This window comes from Micropterus dolomieu, linkage group LG16 (genome assembly GCF_021292245.1).
Source record: "Micropterus dolomieu isolate WLL.071019.BEF.003 ecotype Adirondacks linkage group LG16, ASM2129224v1, whole genome shotgun sequence".
Lineage (NCBI taxonomy): Eukaryota > Metazoa > Chordata > Actinopteri > Centrarchiformes > Centrarchidae > Micropterus > Micropterus dolomieu.
The window spans coordinates 6,683,670-6,698,687 of record NC_060165.1 but is presented as its reverse complement, the minus strand read 5'-3'; the positions used below and the strand labels follow the sequence as shown (position 1 = coordinate 6,698,687).

General features: G+C 41.4%; 1 protein-coding gene across 3 annotated transcripts; it reads left to right on the top strand.

Moving 5' to 3' along the window:
- The first annotated feature begins 346 nt into the window (after nt 1–346).
- ccdc3a (coiled-coil domain containing 3a) lies at nt 347–10,343 on the top strand. 3 transcript variants are annotated; one of them, XM_046072208.1, is made up of 4 exons: nt 347–467; nt 1,836–2,357; nt 2,988–3,165; nt 9,421–10,343. In XM_046072208.1, the coding sequence occupies exons 2-4, from the start codon at nt 1,960–1,962 to the stop codon at nt 9,724–9,726; spliced, it is 882 nt and encodes a 293-aa protein (XP_045928164.1). In that variant the 5' UTR covers nt 347–467; nt 1,836–1,959; the 3' UTR covers nt 9,727–10,343. The 3 variants fall into 3 exon arrangements, with proteins under 3 accessions (XP_045928164.1, XP_045928163.1, XP_045928162.1); XM_046072207.1 differs by lacking the exon at nt 347–467 and adding an exon at nt 1,549–1,634; XM_046072206.1 differs by lacking the exon at nt 347–467 and having other exon boundaries at nt 1,677–2,357.
- The last annotated feature ends 4,675 nt before the right edge of the window (nt 10,344–15,018 follow it).

The window sequence follows — 15,018 nt, the reverse complement described above, 5'->3', positions numbered from 1 at the left end:
CTTCTGTTGCATTTAATTTAAAAATCCCACACATATATATGTATATTCCCTACATGATGTAGCCTATGTATCATGTATGTCGTTGCGCTGTTTACATAAACCCCAATGCTATTATATTGATATAACCTATATTTGAGCTTTTATTTTGAAGGTTCATTTGCCTTACTTCCTGTCCCCATAGGGCCTAATTGTCACAGAAAACGCTTGTTTGTATTTTACTAAGGTTTTCATTTCCTCGATGTGACGTCGCCGAGTAGATCTGAGGATAAACTGCAGCTGCGTGTGCACAGAGCCGCTGTGTCCAAAGGTCCATCCGCATGTTTTACACATCAGGGCACGCCTGGCAGCTGAGGGCGGGGCCAGCCATCAACTGACAGCGGGATTTCCCTTCAGGAGTCACCTTGCACTTTGAAAACGGGAAAGGAAAGACTGGAGATTCCCTAACCTGCTCAGACAACCATGTTTTGGTAACAGCAACATTAAAATAATTAAAATAGAATTAATCCTGATGTAATATCTTAAAATATTATTTCATAAAAACACATCATGGTCACTATAAAATAGGAAGCCTAATGGAATACAATATGCTTACCCATTTTTTCCCTTTAATCGAAACGTGTTTACAAAGTGGACCATTAAGCAAATATTAATTATTACAGCTTTTATTCACTTTTTTTCAGATAATCAATTGCAGTAGGCTATATAAAAATTAATAATAATACATAGCATATACACAGTATATACACTTTAGGCTACATGCTGTTCATGTCAGTGTCCATTGGATGTCAGTGTCATCTAAGCAGAAAAACCAAATACATTTCAGCTGTAAAAATAGACCCCACTGAAATGTAGTTTCTGTGGTTCTGTGGTTCTGCAGTACAATAGAGATTTATTAGCCAATAGAACTGAATACTGGATATTTACAGGAGTGATAGTGGAGAGAATTATATATTTATCTTATCTTATCTGTTCTATTACTGTTCAATAATCAATAAGTGATGTAAGCTAATTGTGAACATTTTCCAGATTGCACTTAGTCTCAAGTAAGCCCCCAAAGAGCTTGTTCTGGGCAAGCTCTCCAACATTAGAAACCACTTTCCAATATTACTTTGACTTCCCCTTGGACGCTTTCAAATGCGCTATCAGAAAGTGTATATTTCTCAAGAACTGTATCCAAATGCCAAACGTTTCTGAGCTCAGTTCGACGATGACCGTGCCTCTGTCCACATCCCAAAAATCTAGAAATCTAGTGTTAAAATGTAATGCTTGCAGTTTGCTAAAATAGCCATTATTTGCTACTTTTTATTTAGGATGTATGGGTTGCCCTGCTGTTTGCTTTGAAATGCTGGTAACATTATCGGGTTGAACAGGTTTTAAATATTAACGTTTATGATCCCCGACAAAATAGTCAACTCAAACGCACCAACCATCTCACATGGTCAAAGCGTTGGTATTTACGCACTGAGATGAGACCGTGTAGGAGAATCAAACGACGGAGCGTCACATCAGTCCATGAACGCAGCATCCATGCGCCCTTCTGAAGAGTGTGACTCCCAGAAAACAGATGAGATGGAAACATTTGGAGCACAGCAACAGGTTGGAGTAGTTCAGGTTACTGCAAACTGATTTGACTGGTGAGTTCTGGAGGGGAGAAGAGCTGTTTGAGTTTGGTTAATGGACAAAAACACTGCGGTTGATTATTTTGTGTAAAACATTACATTGCATGGTTTTGGTCAGGTAGGCTACAGCATCCTCAAGCGTCCAGGTAACAAATACAGGGGTTTAGTTCTTTAAACGCAAACGCTATTTTGTTTTAATTTTCAACTGTCTTTCAGCAACGTGGATGCTCGAAGAGACTGGCCTCCAGTATTAAACAGCAAACGAGTTTTTTCTGAAGCGAAGCATCACCACAGGGATTAACACTGCTGGAAACTTGTAACTCTTCTCGGGCTCTTCAGGATGTTTTCCACGGCTCTCTTCCTCGGCGTTTTTGCGCATCTGGTTACTTTTACGCACGGGTGCCAGCTCCCCACTGAGTGGCGGCCGCTGAGTGAGGGCTGCCGGGCGGAGCTGGCAGAGATCATCGTGTACGCCCGGGTCCTGGCGATCCACCGGGAGCCCCTGGGCGGAGGGGCGGGCAGCCTGTACAATTCGCTGCCCTTCGGGTTCGGGTATGGGTACGAGGGCGCGGAGGAAGGGCTGCTATACTCAGCGGAGGTGGAGTTGCTGTGCGACCAGGCCTGGGGCAGCATGCTGGAGGTGCCCACTGGATCAAGACTCAATCTGACCGGATTGGGGTACCTGTCCTGCCAGTCCCACACCGTAATGGAGAACTACTCCTACTTCTTCTTCCTCAGGTGAATTGCATAGCACATTTATCCAAATGGTTCCAACAGACATTTGGCAACACTAATCCAAACAGTGCTTCAACAATCAGAACGTTTTGTTTCCATTAAAACTTTTTGCCAGACAGATGTGCATTTCATTTATTTATGGTTTATTTGATAGAGACAGATGTACACAGAGGGACGCAACAGCTATCCAATGCATGTATCACAGTGTTTATAGCAGATGCTAATTAGCAACACCCTTCCCTAGAAGGGCTTTTGCAAAATAGCAACTAACACTCTAATAACTCTTTTGCATTTTTGTCTTTTGTCAATTTGTTTGGGAGCAAACTTTGATCTACAGTCAGAAAAAGAGTAAAGAACACCATTGTTAAATATAATTTTGAGGTATACCACTTGAAACTTTTCATTCACCATCATCTGTAGTCACTGGTTATTTTGCAAAAGAATTTACCTGCAAAGTAAACTACCTGCTCATCAAATATGATGCATTTCTAACCTATGAAATGCTATGAAACTTGCAAAGCCACATTTGACTTGGTTGATGCAAATTAAAAACCACAGCTACTGTACATCCCAGTGATTCCTGCAGCAGCTTCAGCTTTCTCCTCACAGCCTTCCTGTTTATCTCCTCTTCAGGATGGATGAAAACTACAACATCCTGCCCCACGGCGTCAACTTCCAGGACGCCATCTTCCCCGACACGTCCGAGAACAGGCGCACGTTCTCCAGCCTCTTCCAGTTCTCCAACTGCACCCAAGGCAGCCAGCCTTTCCACACCTTCAGCCCCGAGTGGGACACCCAAGAGGACAGCAGGGTAAGGCTTCGCATTGTTTTGACCACACACACCTTTTTCACGTCTAGTGCAATGTCATCATGCACAACCTGTTGAAGACAAAGTGTTAGGCAGCTTGATTTAATAGTTGGCTTCCATAGTAATGCATGACAACAAAAGTGGCCCGATTCCCAGGTTAAAAACTTCAGTCAGGTCAGCTTTTTTGGTGTTTGTAGAGGATGTAAACAAACCCGACACTATCTTGTTACCATGAAGATAACACATTAACAGTCCAGACGGACAGCAGGGTGCAGGAGACTGGAGGTGGGGGGGGGGTCTAAAAACTATTGTTAGGGTGTTTTGGTTTGTTAGTAATATTCTTGCTTCAGGACCTACATTTTGTAGTTGTAGCAAAAATGTGAATGTGCAGTGCAGTGTATGTTGGAAGAAAAGTGACACAGCAGAGTGAGGCTTTGTGGGTTTGATTGTTTGTGCATGTGGACACCTAATCCTGAGTTGAGTTGTGACTCTGCTGACAGGAATGTGGTGAGGATCATTAGATACACAGTTTAACTCTCCTCTGGCACAGTGCAGAGCTAAACACACACACCTCACTGTTCTGATCTTCAGAAGGATGAAAAATAGAAGAAGAAGAAGAAGAAGAGTTGATTATAGATGATCAAAGCAGTTACTGATAGGTTGAGTTCTGTCCATCTGGCTCTTAAGGCAGACAGGATGCTAGCAATCCAGGGGTCAAAGATCAAATAGCAGAGATCCACATGTTTGACAGGCAGCAGTTTGAAAGAGTGTCAGTCTGCAGCTTCGATTCATATCAGTATGAAGTAACGTTGCCTGCTGACCTGGGACCAGAGATAAGCTGAACTCTGTCAACAGAAGAAGAAAGGTCTTCTGCTGTGATTCAGGCATTTATTATCACACCTGCTCTGAGTGAGCTGAGCAGGTCACACTTCAGACAAGACAGAACACGGCGGCTGTAGATGGAACTACACAAGTCTTTGCCCTCAATTATTAAAGGATACAAGAGCAGCTGTTTAGATGTTGAAAAGGTTTCATTAGGAGCGTAGGACTGGGAGAGAATACATGGCCCTCATGTGGGCCCTAATGTGAGGAGGGCCCACAAAGATACTAGAACGAATAGCTGTGGGTGCAAAGAGGGGCCCATAGAGAATGCTTATATACAGGGTCCAGATATTTGTGTGACGCCTCTGAAGCAACACAAAATGGATGTTTTCATATAGCATCATAGTAACTTTAAATTCACACTAATTATATCAGAATTGTAGACTGGAGATTTTGACTGGTTGAAAGTCTCAAAAATTAGAGCTTGAAACGTGACTTTAGAGACACTCCTCATAGTCTTGACTTGACCGGTTAAAAACTTGAGACCTGAATATTTTTGCTTTCAAGCCTCAGGTTTTTACTAGTAAAATCCTGGAATAATAAATAAATAAAACAGACAGGCTTTGCAACGCTTTCAGACTTTAGCCTTTGACTGAGACTTCAAATGACTTTTTGTTATTTTGACTTTACTCATCGTAAAGGAATTGAGACTTGGGATGTGACCTGGACTTGAGTAATTGAAGAATCGACACAGTGCACCTATTTGTGTAAATTGTAATAGAAAAGGGTAAATAGACATGTATTAGCATCACTGCGTTAACAGTCAGGATAGTGCACCTTGTTAAGAAAGACATGGTTAATTGTTTCCGAAATAGATTTATGGCACTTTTTTACTGTTGGCAGTCAGAAATGCAGAGCTAAATCAGGAAAGGTGGCGTGGTGTCTTCTTCATCCTTTCTCTTCAGGTTTGACCTGCCGGGTCTGGCCTGTGAGCTATATGGCCAAAGGTCAGTGAGGCAGGGGTTAAAGAGACTGCTCATTTAGAGAACGAGCACTCGCATGTAGAGGCCGTAACCTTCAGGCAAGGCAGGACTAAACAGGTGTTTTGCTCTGGGAATTTATGGAGGAGTAAGAAATGGAAGGACTTTCATCTTCCTCTTCATGTCTCTGCCCTCAGTGTTTTCCTTGTCTTTTTGAATTTGGAAGTATCAGATTTGAAGCAAAAGAAAAGCGATCGTCTCCGTCTTTCCATCGGTTCTACTTGGGCTGTAAATGAAAAGAAATTAAAAACAACAAGAACATGATCTCTTTTCTAATTTCACTATACAGAATTCTTAGATTTTGACAGTGCTTCCCAGGCTGCGTCACTCGCTTCAGAAGGAAATTAAACACAAAACATCCCTAAAATTGGAGGTGGTTTGCTTTCTGGTTTCAGCCTCGTGGGAACCAGACACCCCTCCAGAAGGATAGACAAGAGACCACTTTTCTGCCAGAACCTTCAATTAGCGTTTGTTCAAAACCTCCTCTTATTAGCAGCACTCAGAGCAGATTGAGCCAGAGGTAGAGATCACTGTTCCTCTGTTTGTTTCCTGAAAGATATCCAACCTTTTTCAGATTTTATTTTGGGCCCATTAGCCTTGAATTGATAGGCCACAGTAAGATAAAGACAAATTCTCCAAATACTTCTTAATCAGCACATTTCCATGGTTACATGGGATGATTTGACTATAACCACAGTGAGGGACCACCCTAGTTTCAACTGTCATGTAAACACCTTTAACACAACTCTCATTAATACTTAATGTGGACGCTCAGAGGGATTAAAGGAAGACAACACAGTATTCCTGTTTCACTCAGTAGTTAAAAGCTGCCTCGTCTTTGTTTTTCTTTCTCTATCTGCCTCCCTTTGGTCTTTTTTATCTGTTCATCTCTCACTGTCTCTTTCTGTCTTGTTTTCTGTCTCTGTTTCCTAATTATCTTTCTCCATGCACGCGCACTAAAACACACACACACAGCAATATAAAACCTCAGGAGAGGAGAAAGCCTGGCTTGTGTCTTTGACGTCAATAGTGAAGCTCTAAAGACACCAAATGTGTGCGTGTAGGGGGGACCCATGCTGAGTCTCCATATAAAGTTAGAAAGAAGAATCAAAAGTCTGCAGAAATAAATGAGCAGTCAGGTCAGCCTGGACACACACAGAGGCAGGTCTCTCAATCCCTACAGTTCTTTGCTCTCCTTTTCCTCTTTCACTGACCCTGTCTCCTTTCTTGCGCTCTAATCAATCTGGCGATGAATTAATATAAATGCAGGGAGATGTGCAGTTTTGTCCAGAACACATACTGCCATCTAAGAAGCAGTTTGCTCACAATGAACATAAGTGCACAATTGTGATATAGAGTACAGTTGCTTAAAGCTGCATTATTATATTTTAGGCCACATGGGGGCAGCACAACTGGCAAAACACAACATTGACATTGATAATTTATCAATTATTAATTAATTATTATTATTTAATTTTTATAAGATGATATGGCAAATCATGCTGGCAATAGTTGCTAATTTATACATCCAGTCATTACAGAGCAACATTAGCATCAATTTGGGGTTGTGTTTCTGGCCACCTGACAAATATAAGTCTAATCTTTACTCTTCTTTTAGCTCGGTTTTTGGTCTCCACCAACCCCTGGGGAAATATCTTTAGCAGGTAAATGCTCCACTATGTTCATCAGCTTATCTATAACTGTGTCTGTCTGCTGTTTCGTGCTGAGCAGGTAACGCACAGCGGGCATATCAAAACCTTTTAACTGAAACAACCATGATTGACACTCAACCAAAACAGTAAAGTTGCTGCTCCCAAAACCAACACAATGAGCTGAAAGATGCTAAAACGCACCACAGAGGCGAAGGAAAACTGCAAAGCGACAATTATCTATATGTGGGTTTGTCAAAACGGACGACTCCTTTTTATTTCATTGATAGTGTTAGAATATTGTTAAGTGCAGCTTTAAATGCATCCTTAATTTTGATATTCTGCAGCTTTGGTAGAGTTTTGGAGAAAATAGACACTGCCTCTGTGTTCAAATTGTTGTACACTTGAAATTGAGAACATATTGTACGGGTATGTGTGTGTCTTCACATGCCCTCTAAATACTGTTTGTACAGATGATGCTAAACAGCAGGCAGGTAACACTCGGATGTTTTGACAGGTGGTGTTTGTGTGAGCAGGTCTGTGTAAGGGTTGTCATGCTGAGAGCCTTCCTATGAGTACGAAAGGGATCAAACTGTAATTCTTTTTCTTTTCTTTTCTTTTTTTTTTTTTAACCAATGTTATGTAATATGGTAATAACTTTGCTTCAACTAAAGTAAAAGTAAGGTGAATGGAATTTTTATTTTCAAAACAAATTAAATGTCTCTTTCCAGAACCAACAGCCCCATCACTTAGGATAACCCGCAGACTTTTTTTCAGCAAAAAGTAGCTTCAATGAAAAGGTTTGTTTTAATTTATGTTAACTGACCCTTTATTTTAAGATTTTCCATAACATGCTAAATCTTTGCATATCAGAAGTATGCATGTCAAAAGTATATTTCACTATTATAAATATTCAAATTGGTCATTGCATGTAAAGATGGATTTGTAGATGTTTTTGGTGTTAATATCTGATTTCCATTCTTACTCATGATGCCAGGAAATCCACATTTAGGGGACTCTGTGCGTAGCTTAGATGGAAAGCTAGCACTTACCTCAGTGGCTGAATATGACATCCTGAGACAATCAAGCAACCACCCTAAGCTTTAAACAAATAGTTCAACATTTTGAGAAACACGCTTTCCTCACTTTCTTGCAGAGAAGATTGATACCACTCTCATCCCTTCAGGAGCTCAATTTGTAGCATGTAAAACCTCATGTAAAACCTCAACTTATCATTTTTACTCTCCAGTTTCTGTACAGATTAAACAAACAAGATATAACATATTAATTAGTCAGCTTTAAAGGTGGTAGGTAGGTGGATAATTTTTTAAACTTTGCTAGCTGTTTCCATGTTTCCTGTCTTGAGGCTAAGCTAACATAATGCCTCCCGGTTCTAGATCAATACCTGAATCACACACGAGTGATATCTATCTTCTCATCGAACTCTCGCAAAAAAGCAAATGAGTGTATTTCCTAAAATGTCAGACTTTCGAAACCCTGCGTTCTATTTACCTTGGAATTCGGAGCTCTGGACTCGGGTCGATGTCATATCCATTAAAAAAACAAGGAAACCTGAGTTGGATGCATTTCATTTGCCACACAACACAACGGGTCGGACAACAAAATGTACGTGTTGTTTTAGCAACAGCGACCATTGTTGTTGTTAGCAACGTTGACCTAGCCATTTTTGGCAGCACCAGTTGATGAACAACACATTACACGGTATTTCACTCATAGCATGATCGTAGCAACATGCCTTTGGGCAACGGTAGAACAGTAGACTGTGTATGACTTACTAAATTGGACACAAAGACAAAAGTGCTAAAAAAAACTTAAAAACACCAGCTTTTACTGACAGTCGAACTTTGCAGCCATCTTGCTTTCTGAACTTGGGGTCCTCTGCGTTCGACCGAGTTGACGAGTAGGAACTTCCATTTGTCACTTCTGGTCTCAGAACTCAGAATATACCTCAGAAAACAAGTTCCGAGTGCAAATGGAACGCACATTGACTCACATACAGAATACGCTGTGGACTATATTTGTTAGCAAAGTGCTAGTGGAACACAAGGAACAATTAAACCCAACCGAGGCATGATGGCTGTGAAAGGTGTCGGTTTGTAAGCTGAGGGTGACAATAATGTACATACAGCACATGGTGTGAGTTTAAGGATTTCCTTAGGTATGTTCCTCTGACAAAGTGCAGTCATAAATGAACTGACATGCATTCCCCACTGTGACTACGAGAGCACTCGCCCCTGTTAACCCCGCTGACTTGGGTCAGCTCATGAGATGGAAAATTAGGGCCCCTGAAACATCAAAGTACACAAACCTTGCATTGCCAGGGAGGGATGGGTGGTCCTTGAGGCGATGCAATTATGTTACACAGACACACATAAACAGAATTCATCATCCTCTAATGTTTTTGCACTGGTAATGGATACATGTAAATGACTCCAGTCAGGCCCTCAACTTTATTTGCCCATCCTCCCTCCTCCAAGTGTGTTTGGCTTTGCAGGAGAAAAAACATGATAAAGGGAGAAATAATAACACTCTGGAGATCAAAGGCAAAAAAGTTCATTCATTCCCAGTGGCTGCTGGGAAAATCACATCACTAGTGATCCCGCACTACACAACCAGCTGACGAGAAGGCAGCTGGTGGTTTACTGCAGTTTGGTTTGCCTGTTAAGAAAACAACATGTCATGTATGTTAACTTACAGCACCACTTTCTCTCTCTTCCTTCCTCCAGCTGCTGTGTTCCTCGGTGCAGGCCGCGTTGTTCGAGGAGGAGGAGCGAGGCCGCAGGCTGCAGGAGCGCCTGGCAGCGGCAGAGAGGAGGAACCGGCAGCTGAAGGAGCGCGTTCGGAAGGTGAAGCGCTCCCTGAGGAATGCCCGCAAGGCTGCACGCAAGGCCGAGCAGGAGGCGCAGGAGCTGCAAGAGAGGCTGAAGGCTGCAGAGCGGATGGCGGGGCATCACCTCAACACCATAACACAGGAGGAGCCTCCGCCTGGGCGTTATGCGAGCAAGGCGAGACACCAGCGAATGCAACTTTAACTAATCTCACCTGCCCCACACTGTTACCCACCTGGACTGAAAACAGCCATTGGAGATCAAGAGACTGCTGGGCGGTCTCAATGTAAAGGACAAATAAATAGCAACTGTCACATCTGCATAAACACACTTTTAAAGTAATAATCTACATAGTTTTCTTGTAAATAAACTCCTCTTTCTCTCTTTTGTATCCCTCATTGCTAAAACACAAGAGTAATTATCAGGACCGTTCCTGGTCATCTGACAAAGAACAAAAAATTTTCCTGAAAGAGAATCAAAAATGTATTTTCTCGATGATTCCTCTTGCAGGAGGAGCCGTACTTTAGGTCTGCTGCATTCTACAACTGGATTCAGTTGCTGCTCACATGCTCTTCTCAGGCCGTAATCACACAGGATGTGTTTTTGCTCCAACACAAAGCACAGCTATGAGTGACAATAATAACAGTACCAGCAAGAGCTCATTATTATACGAGTGATGCATTATTGTTTGCCATTCAACTGAGATGCATTATGGGAAGCATGGGATCCAGTGTTTGAATATCAGGATATCTCGACCTCTGCTGCATCGATTCTGGCAATTCTAATAAAAAAATCTGGCTCTGGCAGGAGGCCCAACATCATAGAATATTAAATCTCTGTAATACTGCATGACTTTGATTTTTTGGTCACTTGGGGGCAGCAAAAAACAAGCTGTAAACATAACATTGACATATCACCTTTTAAACCAATAAGGCGAACTTGTTAGCAAAAGGTTTCTTGTTTACACATTCAGAAGACACACGTAACACTTGGAGTTGTGTTTCAGGCAACGGGTGAATGTTAGTGAGAAAACTTTCTCTCTCTTTAGCTGCTAAATTCTCCACTATGTTCATTGGCTAGTTGCTAACTTTGCCTGTCTGCTGTTTGTTACTGGGAGGCTGGGTTATTAGAGCCTTTTCTCTTTTTTTACAGAAAAAAGCTGCCTGTTACAAATAGAATCAAAGTGATTAGACTGAATCAACCATTAAAGTTGCGGGCTGGAAAAAACAGAACAATGAGCTGAAAGATGCTAAAATACTCTGTAGAGCAGAGGGGGGCTGCAGAGGTAATTCTCTGTGGGTGACCCTTTACACAATACATATAGTAATTTGATCGATTGTTAGTATAAAAATATTGATTATAGCAGATTTAAGAAATTGAAAGGCTGGTGGAGGAATATTTAGTCTTTAAGTTTTCTCAGCTTTTCGGGAAACACATCGTATGACAACAACTAAACAACTGAGTACAACCAAAGAAAACACATAGAGAAATGCCTTTTATGTAATCACAGCCTAGTGAGGCACTACTAAGAGACATTACATTTAATTTTAATGATGTTGTGATGTATTGACTTTTTTTATGAGCAGAGAGTCGTGTAGAATGAGAATTCTAGGATGTTTGAGAAGGTTCGTTTATTTTTAATTTAAGTTTTTTGAAGTCTGGAACATCAGCTTGTATGTGGATATTTTTGTATGATGGTTTTTCTGCTTATAAAATTTGATTTGGATGAACATCAGACTGAACGTGACAGTGTTTTGATGAAGGATATTAACATCTGGGTCACGGGAGATTAAAAAAACAAACAGCCACACACACTCAGCGTTTCAGTTAAGCCCTACAGTATCACGCAGAGTGTAAGGAGGTTAAGGTCAGAGGAGACATTGTAGTATTTGGGGAGAGAAAGAAATGTGTGTGTGTATATGGTCCATCAAGTGGCTGGAATGTGTTTGTGTGGGCGGCAATGTTCGGAACAGCAGGACGTCGCTGAAATATTCCTCTAATTCAGTCTGGAAAACCAAAAGCTCTGGAGGGAGGCGAGCAGCGTCACATCACGAGACCACTGTGAATGCAAGGATCACCAAAAGACAGCAAAATGAGAGGCAGGTTGGATGCAGAGAGAAAGATATGTGTTCATCAAAGGCTGAATTGTATTTTCTCTCTTGTGCCACAAACATAATCAAACGCTCAGTGGCGGTGAGGTGAGGAATAAAGCAGCGGATGAATTTTGACCTGCAGTTGGTGACTGAGATGCTAAAATAACAATGTTTTTACATCGTGTCGGACACAGTCTCCTCTCTGAAGCAGACCTTCCTCTTCTTGGTCTATGCTTAGTTAGCATGCAAGCAGCACAGGTACAGAAATGCTTCATACCACTGCTAACCCCGCAGCAGCCAGACATGCATATCTGATGCTTAGAACAACTGAGGAAATATTGCTGCAGCTGTTACTGCTCAAATAAGTGTTGTGACAAGATGCAACTGACAACCCCCTCAACAATTTAAAAGATTAAAGCCAAAAGTGTGGAATTGTTATGTGATTACAGGTGCTTTTAAATTGTGATGATGATGTTGTACGTTTTTTATTTGGAAAAGAATCCGATAATCCCGGTGAAAATCTGTGCAGTCTATTTGTCGCTTTCAGCGCAATCACCATGGTTGGCTTCGTTAGGTTGAGGGTCGTTTTTGTATCCCTAGGGGTCACCAAAGTTACATTTAAAAAAAATCCTTTCCATAGTGGCTTTAAAAAGGGTGGTGAAGGGAGCTGCGATGCCAAATGGCACTGGCATATCAGCAAAGTAACAGTAGGAAGTTTTACACCTGCATAGATATGACCAGATGTTAGCCTACTTGTCAGCTGGTCGACAATAGGCTGGTGAACCTTGAATGAGAACACTGATGCCAATCAGCTAGTGCTATGCTTGAACTATGCCTATGTTCCATTTGTAAGCATTTCTAACCAATGTCCATTAACTTTTGAGGGGGGTTTTAGAACTGTTCTAAATAACTCATCCTCACACCATGGTCCCTCAAAACCCAACAATAGTCTCTTGATTAACAAATCCAAATTTTTGATTGGGAAAAAAAATGGTGCAGGCAAGATGCAGTGTGCACAGTTTTGCACACTGTGAAAAGCAACTTCAAACCAAGAGACAACAAAGAAAGAATAAAAATATCGTCACTTCTGCAACTAATCCATGAATGAAATGACAGCAGATCCTGAATGCAACCTACTAGCTAATGCTGCACCATGGACACTTTAGAGCAGATGACAGTTTTGACAGCTTGAATTCATCTTTAATTCATTATCATTCAACATCTAGCAGATCTCCTCTGCACGGTTGAGTCAGGACAAGCTTGTACAAAGCATTTTTACTTAAAAGTAAAAGGTCACTGCTGGTGTGACTGTGCTACTGCAAGTAGATGGTGTATAGTTTGATTTAGTTTTTAGCTTACTAACTGCTAGCAAACACAGAGTAGAGGGAAACATCAAGTCACCACCCACTGTATGCATTCAAAATTATCTGTTTAAATTTCACAGCATGCCACGTTCCTGCCTCTATTTCCTGTGGGACTGTGTGTTATCGCACCGTTTCAGATGATCTGCCTGTAATTAGTTTTATTGAATATATATGTGCTGCTTAGTAAAGAACAAAAAAACATGTCACTGTAGGGAAGAGGGGGGAGAGGAGGAAAAGAAACCCTGTGGCGAGAGAAGGGCTGCAGAAGTGGATGGGAAGAGGAGGGGAGGGCAGAGGCTTGAACGAAAGATGAGGCGAAATCATTTTAAGAAGGAGAGGGATCGGTGAGTCCATGCACAAACACACTTACAGCTTGACATGCAAAGTCAACAAGCAGTGTTTGTATCTGTGTGTGTGTACACGTGTGTATGACTGTGTTTCAGCGTGATGCAATGTATTGAGTGTCAAAGAGATGTAAAATACTTTGATTTCACAATTTTCATTTCAGTGCTTTGGTGTGTGTGTGTGTACGTCAGAGGGATGAATCACTTTGAATGAGCCGACACACTCCATGTGTGCGCGCACTCCCCTGTACTGAACTGAGGTAGACAGTCAGTCTGGAGGAAAATCTCCAACTGAGACGGAGGGAAAAGCAGAGGAAGTGTGATGACTTGAACCACAGGAAGCTCCACTGGGCCAAACTCTGCTAATAACGGACCAATATTAACACAACTTATCACTGATGAGCAAATACAAACCTTCAGGCTACCGCTGCTCAGAGGGGAAAACTCAACATCTCAAGCTACAGTAAGTCACTTGAGGTGACGATCATTTAAATTTAACTTCAAAAGATGATTTATTTTAAACAGAAGCAACGTATAAAGCTTATTAACTATAGTGTTGAAAGGGCATACAGGGGCAAGAAGTAGCCTGCAGCTTTTCTGTCTTATGTTGACTAATGTTGTCTGTTCATTAATTGTTATCTTCTATCTTAAGTTGTGTAAAGAGCCAATGCAGAGTAAAATTCAAATATGGCACAAATGCACCAATGGAACAAAGAGATGCATATTTACTAAAGTGCAAAATTAAGTTACTCCTTATCGGCTGGAGTCTGTTTCCACTTCAATGAGAAGCAATTCTGAAGTTGAGCGAAAGCCAATTAGCATGGTGTTAATGTATAGAAAGAACAAGACAAAGAGTCTACAGCAATTCAGTGCTGTGAGGCTGTACTACATGGGAAATCTAGTCGCCCCAGTTGAGGGACACACAAGCTGGCTGTTTCTGAACTGATGTCTCTTGGACACAGGCTGGGAACTAATCACTGAGGGTGTCTGAGGCTGAAAGACCTGAAACACCCCGATGACCCCAGGTACTATCACTGATGATGTGTCCAAGTGCATCACTAGATGTATGTAACTATCACTATTACAGGTTAGCCTTATCAATACTTGAATGAATCATTCACATTGGTGCTGGGCAGCTGTGAAGACTCAAATAAGTTTGTAAAGAGCTTTGACAGAAAAACACAGACAAAAATGAGGGGTCTCAAGTTTTTTTTTTTAAAGACTGTAAACATGTTTTATCTGAACTCTAACTGAACCCTTTGTTGCAACGGCATAATCAGGCAGTGTGGATACTAGAGGGTAGACCCAAGGAGACTCCTTTCAGGCTGAACATAACATCATATGAGGAAGTAACATCTGTGGACAATATGTTTTTTAAGCTTTAACTATAATAATGTATCCCAACCTCCTGTGTTTGCAACATCTGTCTTCTGCCTGCTAAACATCTGCTGTTCAGCATATAAATGTTGGGCAAAGTAGTAAAGAGTGTCTAGTGTCTGCTTTATATCCGCATGCATGGACTCTGGGGTGTGTTGAAATACAGAGTACAAACACACAAAGAGACACACATGGGTTTACATTAGCAGGAAATATAGTCCTTATTCTGAGATTGAGTAGTAAGAACATGCCAGCCTTATCCTATTTTGTCACACACACACACACACCAAAAAATAATGGGTAAAAGGGTAAAAGGTT